Here is a 13,158-nt window from a genome sequence, read left to right as displayed (position 1 = left end):
TTTGTTTATTATTCCTTTGCATTTGCAAATTCTTTCAGACTGATAATTTAATGAAGCATTTGAAGATTAAAACTGCATCCTGTATTGACACTCGTGTAAATATTGGCCATTTAAATAGTATTAGCAAGCTATAAACTTCTGAATGATCACTGTGTAGCTGTGGAGTTCAGTATCAGTATGTTAAAAAAGGTTGGAAAAATTCATTTTCACTGACATCCAACATCTGCTAGGCTATCAGAACGACAAGGGTCGGGTAAGGAAAGGCTATGAGACACAACATAATTTTCTGCTGCATTGTATTTCCCGAGCATACTTCCAGTATTGAACTGAAAGTAGTGGTGGGGTTATGCTCTGCAGTGGCTCATACACTGATGCATATAAATGAACTAAAGCCTGTACTGTGAAATCAATGCTTATAGACTTTGTCCTGTAAAAGTCAGGCATTCACAGCCCCACATCAAAATGTTTTATTAATTTTAAAGTGAATGGACATCTTGTGTCCTCTTCTTGGGTTTTTTTTTTTCCTTGAATAATAAAACACTAAGGAAATTACTTCTTTTCATTTTTTCCCAAGATAGTAATTCCTGTTCTGTTGCATCTTAAACTCAACAAGTATTTAATAAATAGTTTGGCAGTTGCTTACCTTTTTTAAAAAAGGTACATTTTCTAAGTTCTGTGACACAGTTCTAACTCTTTCAATATAAATTACTCCGAATGTATGCCTGTCACTGACAAGCAAGTAGTATTATCTGCTTTGTCTTGCTCCTTGTTTAAGTAACTACTAAGGTTTGCAGGAAGTAGTAAAACAGAGCTATTGATTAGATCCAATTAAAATAAACTTGCTTTAGTATGGTATAGCTAGTCAGTTAAAATTTCCCTTTCTTCTAGGCACGGCTGTTAATTTTTCTCCCTTGCAGCAAGCTTCCTTGATAATAAATGTCCTTTCATTACCAGCAGTTTTCTTCTAACCTTTATGTCATCTAGCTGATTTTTGTCATTCTTATGTTTCATGTTCCGGTAGATGTTTGGCTCTTCACATTTATTACCAAGTTTTAATTTGAGGGAGAGGCAGAAAGGCATAAAGTAGCTGTGCTGGGTATACGAAGATGCTTGGTTTTGTGTGTTGAGTGTACTTGTTGGGGTGGGGGGTGTTTGAGAGCTTGAAACAGTGTTTACCTGCACTGCAGCTAGCGTGAGGTGCTGGTGGTATTATCCTTTGGTGAAACTTGAAGTTGCCAGAAAGAAAAATCAAGGAAACTATTCATCTGGTTTGGGCTGATAAATAAAACCAGTTTACTTTGTGAGAAAGCTTGTGACTGTGCCAAAGTTAATAAAAAGTTGAGATGAACTTTGCTTGTTATGTTCAAAGGCGCTCTCCTTCCAAAAACAGCTTTCCATCAGATACTGCTGGAATATTGGAAGTCTCCTCACCATCAGTGAGTCATACGCGCTATAATCTGCGGTCAGTGTCCCTGCATGGGAGCCAAATGTTCAGAGATACCTAAGTGTCTTTGGTCCCAGCTGTCCCTCGTTTCTTTTATGTGGTCTTGCCCTGGGGGAGGAGGGAAGGGTGAAATGCTGGGAATCACCTCAGAGGATTCTAGTCTTTTACAGTAGGGAATATTTTCATTGTTAAGTCATCCACTATTGAGATCTGCTCAAAGTAGTCTTGGATTCAAAGGAAGCTCAAGAGGATGAGGGTCTGTACTGACAAACTGTAAGAAAGCTTTTGGTAACTTTTTTTTTCCTTACTGTCTAATTATGCCCTTTCCCTATATCTGCTCATCACGCAATTTGCCCTGATTGCAAGTACTAACAGTGGTTAGAGGTCATTGCTGCCTTTCTCCCCCAGATGTTGCAGTACCAGCTCTTGTTTTCCTTCTGACATTCTCTTTCAAATAAGGCTTGTTGCTTTCTGAAGAACGGGTCTTTAGAAATCTTGTTACTTCTTTGTGCCCCTCTTTGAATGGATGAGAAAATATCGACTGTAAAAGAAAGCAGATTTGTATGAGGTAACTCCTGTAAAAGTGTTACGATGGCCAGCTTCCTTCAGGAGTTGGATTTTTTTTTTCTGATCAGCTCAAAGACTGATTGCACAAGAGTTACCTCATGTTGCAAACAAACTTACAGCAATGTTTTTTCTGCAGTGATGCAAAACTAACAGACTCTCTGACTTGGATGAGCCATCACTTTAAAACATCTTGTCTTAGTAATTAACTCCAGTTCTGGGCATTAAGATCCAGAACTAATGTAAGATTTCAGAAGAAACTATATATCCTCAAAATAGAGGTATCTCTAAAGGAGTGTAATTAAATGGCCAGAATAACTTAGTGTTAAAAGGAAAATCATCCTGGTTTGTGGTGTGGTGTTTTTTTTTTCTTCCACCATTCTGTATAAGCATCCATTTCTTTCCTGAAATTCTCTCACTAAGGAGCTTCATACTTCAGTGGACTAACAAAAATGAGGGCAAAAAATGATTATAGTTTGCTTTTCAGTCCTTTGTAATATTCATGTTTGTCAGCGTTCCTTAAGTGGGAGTTTACTTTCTGATCTTCATTATGATAGTTTCGTTATCTATTCAAACACAAGGATTTGGAAATCTTTTTCCAGCCTTAATCATTTAGAGCAAGACTTTCAAAGGAACCATCATAGGAAAATTAGACTCTGTGGCAAATCTCAGAAATAATGGTCTCCTCATTGTTTGATAGTAATATGCAGAGCTACATAGCATAGGGGAGTGATTTTTGGAAAGAGTTTTTATTGCAGGTTTGCATGCTGCCACAGCAAATTCATGTCATTTGTGTTTTTGACAGTTAAAATATTCAATTAGTGTTGTTTGAAATTGTAGTAATGGTTCGTGTTGTTTCCATACAGCACGTGCATCATTTGTGAATTGCTAACTTAAAGCCATATTATATATAAATAAAGGACTAAAGCAGAAAAGTAATTAATTGCTTTAAAAAGTTTCCCTTTTCTTCCATAGGTATTTCTAATACTCTTTCTTTGTTTCTTAACACTTAAGAGTTTGTTCAATTTTTTTTAAATTTAATTATGTTTCAGAGTTTCTTTGGTGTAAATGGGAATGGCCTTTAATTAAAACACACACCCCCCACCCACCCCCCCCAAAAAAAACCCTTACCACAGTTTCTGTAGGCAACTATTTACTTGTTTGCATTATAGAAGAACCTGGAATCTTGGAACTGCAATTAAGCTTAGATACATTACTGGGTATTCACAACTGACATTAACGAAGTTTGAGAGAAAATATTATCTTCAAGTGACTGTGGGAAATGCAGAAAATTAGTGACAAAGCTTAGAAAGTTAATACAAGTCTGCTTCTTCAAACTCGATGTTCTTAAGCAAACTGTTAAGTGTAGCATTTTTATTTCTATAAAGAACTGAACAACAATTAACAAAAAACCAAGATGTGGTGCTATTAAGATTATAGGAAAGGAGTGAAAGCCATGCAGCCGAGGAGAGAGTCATGTACTGAAGTTAAGTAATCTGCTTCATCTGTGGAAAGCCATTGTACAAAACTAAGCAAACAAACACATCCTCAAAAGAGGAGGATCAACTCCAGACAGTTCAAACATTGACAATTGAATAGCAACAAAGTAAATGCAGAAGGATGGAGGAGAAGACTGTCTACCTAAACTCAGTAAATTGAAACCAAATAGAAAATTTCCTATGGAGGTTTTCTACAAACAATGTCTGTCTCTCTTTTCTTGAGAATCCAAAAACCAAATTAAATTTCTGTCCTTGGAGCTGAAACATAGACTGTGAGTTCCCCTTTCAAATAGACAGAATATACTTTGGTGAAATGATAGTAGACAGTCATTTGAAACAGTCCAGAAGGAATGTGCTTTAGGAGGGAAAAAAAAGTATATTTTAAAATTCATTAAGGACAGTCTTTATTAAGAAAAAAGTTGCCAAATATCTCAGACACTGAGGTATGTAAGCAATTAACCACTACCTAGATATATTCTTCGATAGGGACTTCCAAATTATGAGATGTGTGCATGAGTGTGGGATGAAACTCTACTACAGAGATTGCACCTCAGTCTTTTTTTTTTTTTTTTTTAAAAAATAAGATATTTGAGATTATTGAGTTAAATTTTATCTAGTATTTATCTTGCAAGATAAATATGAGGGAAGGGCTCTGAATCTTTGAAAAAACTTCTTAGGCTATTGTTAATTTAGATTTGTTCTAAATATGCTTTAGCAATGTGTAAGTACATAATAGTTTTCTCACTTCAAACACGTTTTTGTATAGACTACTGAAGAGCTACTCACAGTAACAGGTTTTTTAACACAAATATGGTATATTCAAAGTGATACCTAGATTGACGATTGATTGGCTCCTTTTAATAAAACTTCTTCCCAATAAAATGGATGATGAGGTTGTGTTTAGTGGTAGCTTTTGTTAGGACTGGGGCTTTTTGTGAAGATGAGCCATGTATTGCCTTTCTTGCTGATTTGTATTTGCATAGGTTAGCTCAGTACTGTTATTAATTGTATATAAACTATTGAACAGATGTGTACACACATACACTTATTTTTATATATGTATTTATTTTGCTGACAATTCCTTCCACTGCTCTCTAGTTTTGGCATATTTGGCTCTTAAGAACTGGTGACATTTGGTTCCATCTTTCTTCAGAGGTGTAAACTGGATTGGCAGACAGTTAATCTATTATGTGATAATCTGCTTAATGAAGTCAATGGATGTCCTAATGTAATTTTTTTTATTAATATCAGTTGTATGGTTTTATTTAAACCATCATTAGTAACCATGAATCCTTGCAGTCAACTTAATCGACATTACTCTTAACTTTTAAATTCTTTCTCTCTAGGCAGAACTAGTGAAAGGGAACCTGCAAAGTGTTGGGCTCACGCTCCGCCTTGTGCAGTCCAAGGAAGAAGATGCAGGGCATGTTGTCATTGAAACCGTGACTCCAAACTCACCTGCTGCAGCTGCTGATCTACAGAGGGGAGACAGACTTCTAGCAATCGGCAGTGAGTAATATGTCAGCTTTCAAAATAAGTGTTGTCTTGCAAACTGGGAGGATATGTCTGCATACAGTTCAACTAGACTGCCTTCCTCAACAGTTACTGTTATGCCTGGCTCTCATAATAAAAAATCACGTTTATGGCCACTTAAGGTTATCATTCACTTGATTTGTTTTCTTGCGTATTTATTTACTTTTTGCTAGGTAAAAGCCAAAATAAAGTTGAATAAACATTTGAATGTAAATATGTTTTAACTGCTCTAATAGTGATGCTGTGAGGTTCGCTACTTAGTTTCCTCCAGTGATGTTATAAAATGTGCTTAGTTTACAAAGAAAACCATAACATTTTACATCTTAGGCCTGCGTACTCCGCTTTGAATCTAAAGGTACTAAATAGAGTATTGAACAAGTAGTATAAACATATTTTTGACTAACAGAGTAATTGTCTGAAATGTCAAAATGACCCAAGAAGATCTGCTGAGTATTAGATAGTGGTTTTGTACTTTTAGTATCAATTTTTGTCGGCTCTGACATGTAGGAGCCTAAGTATTATATAGAAATCTATTCTGAAGTTCTCGTATTTGAAGGCTTTGGCCAAATTGTAACTGGCAGGTAAGTGCTGCGTTGAGGCAAAAAGTTACCCTTGACTTTTGCGGGGCGAGGGCACTGTGGTTTTGTTTTTTTAATAAAGATTTTGTTGAAAATCCCTGGGCATTAGGAAGTGGATTGATACTAGTTTATATTCCACAATTTTAAATTAGACCATCTACAGATATAGCTTGAATATTTCTGTTTTATATGGACCCTGTCATCTACAGAGAACTAGATCATAATCATAAACCATAATCAGAAACTGATACTGGAAATCTTACTGCTTAAAACTTGATAATTGGGGGGAACCTACAGAATATGGCAGTGGACAGAAGGACAAATAAACCATTAACAAGAACAGTGGCTAATCAACTTAGTGGAAGGAGCAGATAGGAACCTGTTTATGATCATTAAGAAATAATGCAGTGTTTTCTATTCTACTGGATGTTGTGAGACTAAATAAAACATTATGGAGTAGGAATCATAAGTAGCTTAGTATAAAGTTGTTGTGATTTGTGTACTGTCCAGGGATTTATAAAGACTGAAAAGGAGTGGGAATATTACTGTATATTATAACATTTTAGAAATAAGTGAAGGCACCACTGATGAAATAGAATGAAACTGAAATCATTCTAGGGGAAAAATGGTAAAAGAAATTCTGTTAGGATTATATTGTGAATTTGGAGATTATCTCCATCGCGTCGTTGGTACAGAAAGAAATGCAGAAAGAACTGCATAATTATGAGCTATACATAGTATCCCAGATACGTCTGCATGTGACAGCACACACGTTTCTTCTCCAAACATTAACTGTATAAATAAGAGGTAAAGTAACTTTATATTTGGTTCTGCTAAGACATTAAGATACTATAGAAGAGTTAGTGTGGTAAAATACTATGAAGATAGAACATTTACGACATCAACTACTTAAAAAAAATTAATGCGACTGTGCTAGCAGGGAGTTTAAGTTTTTACCTGAGAGGTTTTACAGACCAGAGCTTAACCACTACAACAAGTTATTGTGATTAGGTACTGCCTAAATCCCCATTGCATTGCTCCAGTGATTTAAAAGGGTTTTGAGCTGCTTCGAACAGGCAATTGATGATTGCTCTAGAACAAGGGAAAAATCGTTTTTACATGACCCCCTGCATGACTTTACTTGGCCTGTGTACTCATTAAGATGCTTTAGTTTGTGTGTAATTTGTTGAATCTTATCATAGGCTGGAGAAACTGTCAAATGGCTCTGAAAGTTCTGATATTTTCATAGAATCATTAAGGTTGGAAAAGACCTCTTAAGATCATCAAGTCCAACCGTCAACCCAACACCACCATGCCCACTACACCATGTCCCTAAGCGCCTCATCTACACGTCTTTTAAATACCTCCAGGGATGGTGACTCCACCACTTCCCTGGGCAGCCTGTTCCAAGGCCTGACCACTCTTTCAGTACAGAAATTTCTCCTAATATCCAATCTAAACCTCCCCTGGCACAACTTGAGGCCGTTTCCTCTCGTCCTATCGCTTGTTACTTGGGAGAAGAGACCAACCCCCACCTCACTACAACCTCCTTTCAGGTAGTTGTAGAGCGCGATGAGGTCTCCCCTCAGCCTCCTCCAGGCTAAACAGTCCCAGTTCCCTCAGCCGCTCCCCATCAGACTTGTGCCTCAGGCCCTTCACCAGCTTCGTTGCCCTCCTCTGGACACGCTCCAGCACCTCAATGTCCTTCTTGTCTTGAGGGGCCCAAAACTGAACACAGGATTCGAGGTGATGAGAAAGATGATTCAGTTCACCGTTCAGCCACGCTGAGAATGTAGCATCATGCTAACATATTTTGTTAACATATTGGAACTATTTTCTTTGTTAGCCTGCTTCTGTTTTAATTATAACTGTATTTAAAGATACCCATCTCTTTTGAATCTTTTGTTAACTGCCTGCCACTGAAAAGTCCAAACTTACAATAAGACCAAGGTTAAAAATGTTAGCATATAAAATCACCATTACTGTATAAGATTATAGCATTAATAACAAACACCAAAATGGAGTATTTATGTTCGTATTTTTTCCAGCTCCTGAAGTGATGCATTTATATGAATAAAATGGAAAGGATCCATCTGTTACATTTCAATTAATCTCTTCTGTCATAATTGACTTCCTCTGTTAGTGAGCAACAGTATTATTACCACTATTAAAGATCTCAACATGTTTGTTGACTACTTAGATTGTTATAATAATTAAAATTTAACAATCTCTGTCTTTTTTTAATAGGTGTTAAAATCACATCAACTGTCCAAGTGTTGAAGCTTATTAGACAGGCTGGGGACAGAGTTTTAGTCTTTTATGAAAGGCCTGTTGGGTATAATCAGCATGGTTCAGCACTGCAGGATGGATTTGGACAATTGGAAGACACTGCTTTCTTGACACAGCCAGAAGATGACCAAGCTAGTTTATCAGCTGATGTTGATAACAGAGATTTTGATTCAGAATTTGAGGACTTAGCTTGTGAATCACCTGACCAAAAAGAAGATCTGCCAACAACTCCGAGTCCCAAACGCTCAGTAGTAATACTTGCTGCTAAACCGCTTGGAACTATATCTCCAATTCTGAATCGAAAACTACATTTAGGAAGTTACCAGACAACATCAAAAACACAACAAAAAGATGGAGCTAAAGTGGCAACACCCAAAACTAATGAGTGTTCAGATGCATCACAGCAATCAGGTAAACAATCACAAGGATCCAGTACTAAGCCTCCTGTGCCACCCAGGCCACAAAGCAAGCTCATTTTGCCTACTGGTGAGACTCAAAATCTCTTAGAAACTGGAGGGGTATCTTCTGAAAAACCAGAGAGGCCACCTCCACCTACAAATAACGGAGATAAATGTACAGAGAAGGTAGTAAAGAATAATGATCAAATAGAAGACCCAATGGTATCAAAAGTATTAACAGCACCAAAACAAGATACATTAAAAGATGGACTTTCAGAAAATGCACGAAATTCCAAAGATATTGGAGATGATCATCAAACATGGGAATCGCCAGAAATTCCTTATAAAATCCGGCAAGGCCGATGGCCAAGGACGAGAACATCCTCGTGTCTATTTGAAGTAGAAGGATACCATAAGTACCTTAATGTTGCACTGTGGTGCAGAGACCCTTTCAAAGCAGGTGGTTTTATCTGCTTAGGATATGCAAGCATAAAACTTGAAGAGATTGCTTTAGATTGTATAGCTACATCCTCAATGGAATATATTAGAACATTTAAACTGGATGCTCCTACACCTAAAGCAGCAGTCACTAGAACAGCATTGCGGAATTTGACAACCCATAAGGGGTTCAATGAAAAATTTTGTTATGGCGATGTAACTTTACATTTCAAGTATTTAAAAGAAGGTGAAATAGATGATTCAAACTTTCTCCTGGAGAAAGAAAGGGAATGTCACTTGGAAGAAGAAGCTCGGGCACTTCAGAAAGAGGATCCTTACTTGGGACAAGCTGTTCTTACGGAGAACAAGCATAACTTTCAAGATACTCAGTTTCAGAATCCAACTTGGTGTGATTACTGCAAAAAGAAAGTATGGACTAAAGCGGCTTCACAGTGCATGCTCTGCGCTTATGTTTGCCATAAAAAATGTCAAGAAAAATGTCTAACTGAGACGCCCTTTTGTGTAGGAGCTGAAAAGCGACTTGATCGAACTGTGGGAGGTTGTAGAGCAGAAGGACAGGAAGCTCCCCAAGCTCCCTCTCGCGTTGATTCAGAATCTAAATCTGTTAACAGAACTACAGGTTTGACCAGGCATATCATCAATACAAGCACCCGTTTGTTAAATCTCCGTCAAGTCCCCAAAGCTCGCCTTTCTGAGCAAGGAACAGAGGTGGTAGAACCTTCGCCAAAGCACACACCAAACACTTCTGATAATGAGAGTAGCGATACTGAAATCAGTGGGCCAAGCAGTCCTTCAAAACGTGCAGCAGGCACTGGGATAAAGTTGGTCCGAAAAGAGGGTGGTCTAGATGACAGTGTCTTCATTGCCGTTAAAGAAATTGGACGTGATCTCTACAGAAGTTTACCCACAGAGGAGCGTTTTCAGAAATTAGAATTTATGTTGGATAAGCTGCAGAATGAAATAGACCAGGAGCTGGAAAATAATAATTCACTTGTTAAAGAAGAAAAAGAGACAACCGATGCAAGGAAAAAAGCCTTGATTTCTGCTGCGCTGGCTAAGTCGGGTGAAAGACTGCAGGCCCTTACGCTGCTGATGATCCACTACAGAGCAGGCATTGAGGATATAGAGTCTTTGGAGAATATGTCATTAGAGCGGCAGTCCAAAAGACTGATTAAAGATTCAGAGGAACCCAACATAGCAGAAGAAATGGATAACGAAGATGTCAATCTGACGGAAGCGCCAACATTCAACATCATATCGGAAGAACCAGTTGATCCACCTCAATCGGTAGACTGATATTTACATGTTTAGCCTTTGAAGGAATGGACTAAAAGAATAATTTGCACTTAATTAGAAACACACACAAATCAAATTAAAACACTGGTATAATGTACATGTCCTGCTTCTCCACAGTTATTTGCCTGTGTAAGAGTATGGCTAATAACGGTTCTTCTCCAGCTACAGCACCATCATTTTGTTAAACTGGCTGGTTTAAACTACATTTTGGGGTTTATATTGGAAATTTATTTTTAATAACTTATTTTTATTTTTTCTAATTATGTAACCTTACCATTTCACTTTAATGTGTGTGGTGTCCTTAATGTATTACTTCCCCCTTCCCCCCCCCCTTTTTTTTTTTTTTGAGCTAGTGTTTTCAACAGGAAACTGGCAGGATTTTCAAAGTGTTTAGTTTCCATTGTATGATGAAAAAATTATAAGCTTGTTGCATGCCTAAGCTGATGACTGACACAGAAGTCACTGAGGGACCAGGCTTTAAAATGTTGATCACAGTTATTTTTGCCAAACGTATCATGAAAGCAAACAAAAGGTCTTTCATTTTGTCTGTAATTAATATTTACTAAAGTTAACATTGCATATCATTTGTTTCTCCTATTTTTGTTAAATACGAGAACCTTCCATAGTTTGTAATTAACATGAAATATAGTAATGCTATGCTTAAAAAAAAATCCTCCTTAGAACTTTGGGCTAAGTATCCTGATTGAATTATACTAGATATCAAAGTACATACCAGTATCTCATTTAATTGGGAATATTTTTCAGATTAGAGGCTGGTTACCTTCCAGAACAAAATTATATATTTAAATGTTGTTGTATTATCTGATAACCTGATAAAAGAAATTGTTCTTCTCAAGAGTTGGAGGTTTCATTGCATTCTATGAAAAAGCATGTAATGACGGTTTAAGTAACTTAAAAAAAAATTAATATTTTGCTGCAAACTTTATCTTGTCATTTCAGAAAGCTTAAGGTACAAAATACTTTACAAAATAGCTAAATGTGTTCTCTCTCAACACTGTTGAGTAATCATATAGCGGTAAGTTGCATTCAGCTTCTCAGACAGAAGAGACAGTCTGAGCAGGAGGATCACCTTTGTCAGAAAAAAGTCCTCTAAAACGTATAACACGTTTTATTTGAGTCAAAATAAAATACGTGAGACCAGTAGAGATGAGGAAGAATTGCTGCCAGCAGCCTTTGAAAAGAACTATCTGGTCTTGTGCTATGTGTAAACTGTGGATCTTACCGTCACCTGGCTAAGGCTGTTGTTCTTATTTATTCCCTGTAAACATGGCTTTGTTTCATCTTCTGTGTATAGAAATGCCGTATAAAATATCATCTTTATTTTATGTACTGTGTTACGTACTGGTATCATTATCACTGGTAGTAGGAAAAAAAAATGCCTTTGTGGAAATGGAGTTGAGTCAAAGATGATAAAATAACTCATTTAAATTTTCAGGCAGTCTGTAATGTACCTCTCCATTAAATTTGTTTCTCAGTTTATTTTGTGATGGGCAAAATTAAGAAGCAATGGTTTTCATAGATGGAAAAGCATACTTGTACTTCTAAACAAAACGGTTACTTCCACTCATGCAACTACTTGCACTTTTTTGTGAGTTCTGGGCAGTTGATACTTAGTTGATGTATGGAAAACACTATCCATGCTAAAATAGGCATGTGACACACTTCTGAAATTAAGCTTCAGCAAATAACCACACAAAATTAGCTTCCCTTATTGACTAAAAGTTATTTAACCTATACTGGCTTGAGATGCATATTAAGACTTCCCCACTCCATTTTCTCAGTGGCTTACCATTGGTGGTGATCTGCATTCAATCTCCATCAGTGTTTGCTCTTACGGACTACTATAGAGGTTTTCAAATGTATCCAAGTACTTCATTGAAACCCTGGTACACATGAAGGAGCTGTGAAAACAATGCAAATACTGATTTAAAAAATGCATTCAAGGTTTTAAATTGACTTGTGTAATACAGTGGGTAAGAAAAGCTGGATATAGGTTTCCTCGTATAGTATTGCTAATGATGATTGTAAGAGATAAATTAAACGTAGTGCAATATTTTTAAATATACTGAATGGGAAAAGGGCAAAATAGTTGTATTTTAGTGGTAAGAAGGAAAACATAAATTCCTATCTGGCATTAATTACAATAAGCGGTGAATCTCGAGGGTAAAAGTGTAATACTACATTCCTGATGTAATCTTTGCTTCATGCTTGACTGTAAATAGCTGAAAATAAAGAATACCACAGAAAACAAGAATATCTTGACTTAATGATATCTGAATAGGTGGCAGCTACACACATTTGCAGACGATCTGCCTAATATGATTTTGTTGGCTATTATTTTATCATGAGAATAAGCTTTAATAAAATAGTTTTGCTAAATTATCAACTTCTTTGCATTGTGTTAATATTTTTTTTAACCATTTGTATTGCAGTAGTTTATCATCTAAAGCCACTACTTAAAGGAAAGATCTTTGGGAGAAAAACACACATTTTGCATTAAACAAAACTACTGATTGCTGGATTAATTGGCATTCTTTCTATCTGCATGCATTTATTTTTATTCTTCACAGTTTAATAGTAGACATAGATTTCTTTCAAAATGGTGATTCCAGTTGATTCTTTGTATACCTAAAGAATCTTATAAAATGCTAAGGATGTTTGTGGGTTTTTTTTAAGACCTCCAAGCACTGCTCAAATAATATTGCCATTCAATTATTGGTGATAGTGACTACCACCAGAGTCACGTTAGGAGAACAAATTGTCCAAGCAAAATTGCCTTGTCCTTCAGAAAATGTTAATGGATAACTAAACAAATCCTTACTGGTTTAGTAGCCTTTTTTTATCTAATCAGTTTTTCCTTATAATTCCTTATCCTTGTTTTTTTTCCCTCAAATTTGAAATAAGTTTACAACTATGGGGGAGAACTAAGGCGTGGGAACAAATGAACTAAGTGACTTCTTCACACTTCAAGTGACACAGGTAAAAATATACAAAATATGAAAGAACCCAAATTTTCCAAACTTTTTTTGTGTATTTTCTGTGACTAAAGTTATTTCCTGACTGTCAGCAAAAAGGGT

The 13,158-nt window shown here is 36.4% G+C and overlaps 1 protein-coding gene across 1 annotated transcript in view; it reads left to right on the top strand.

The window, feature by feature from the left end:
* Positions 1 to 12,467, top strand: part of PDZD8 (PDZ domain containing 8) — a 67,518-nt gene extending 55,051 nt beyond the window's left edge. Inside the window, exons 4-5 of the mRNA XM_075155145.1 lie at positions 4,854 to 5,016; positions 7,866 to 12,467. Coding sequence (XP_075011246.1) covers positions 4,854 to 5,016; positions 7,866 to 10,060 — 2,358 coding nt within the window. The 3' untranslated portion in view covers positions 10,061 to 12,467. The remainder of the gene's footprint in view (positions 1 to 4,853; positions 5,017 to 7,865) is intronic.
* The last annotated feature ends 691 nt before the right edge of the window (positions 12,468 to 13,158 follow it).

The sequence above is a fragment of the Calonectris borealis genome, chromosome 7 (assembly GCF_964195595.1).
Source record: "Calonectris borealis chromosome 7, bCalBor7.hap1.2, whole genome shotgun sequence".
Taxonomy (NCBI): Eukaryota; Metazoa; Chordata; class Aves; order Procellariiformes; family Procellariidae; genus Calonectris; species Calonectris borealis.
Note: the sequence above shows the minus strand (reverse complement) of the source record. Positions and strands in the feature narration are given on the sequence as shown.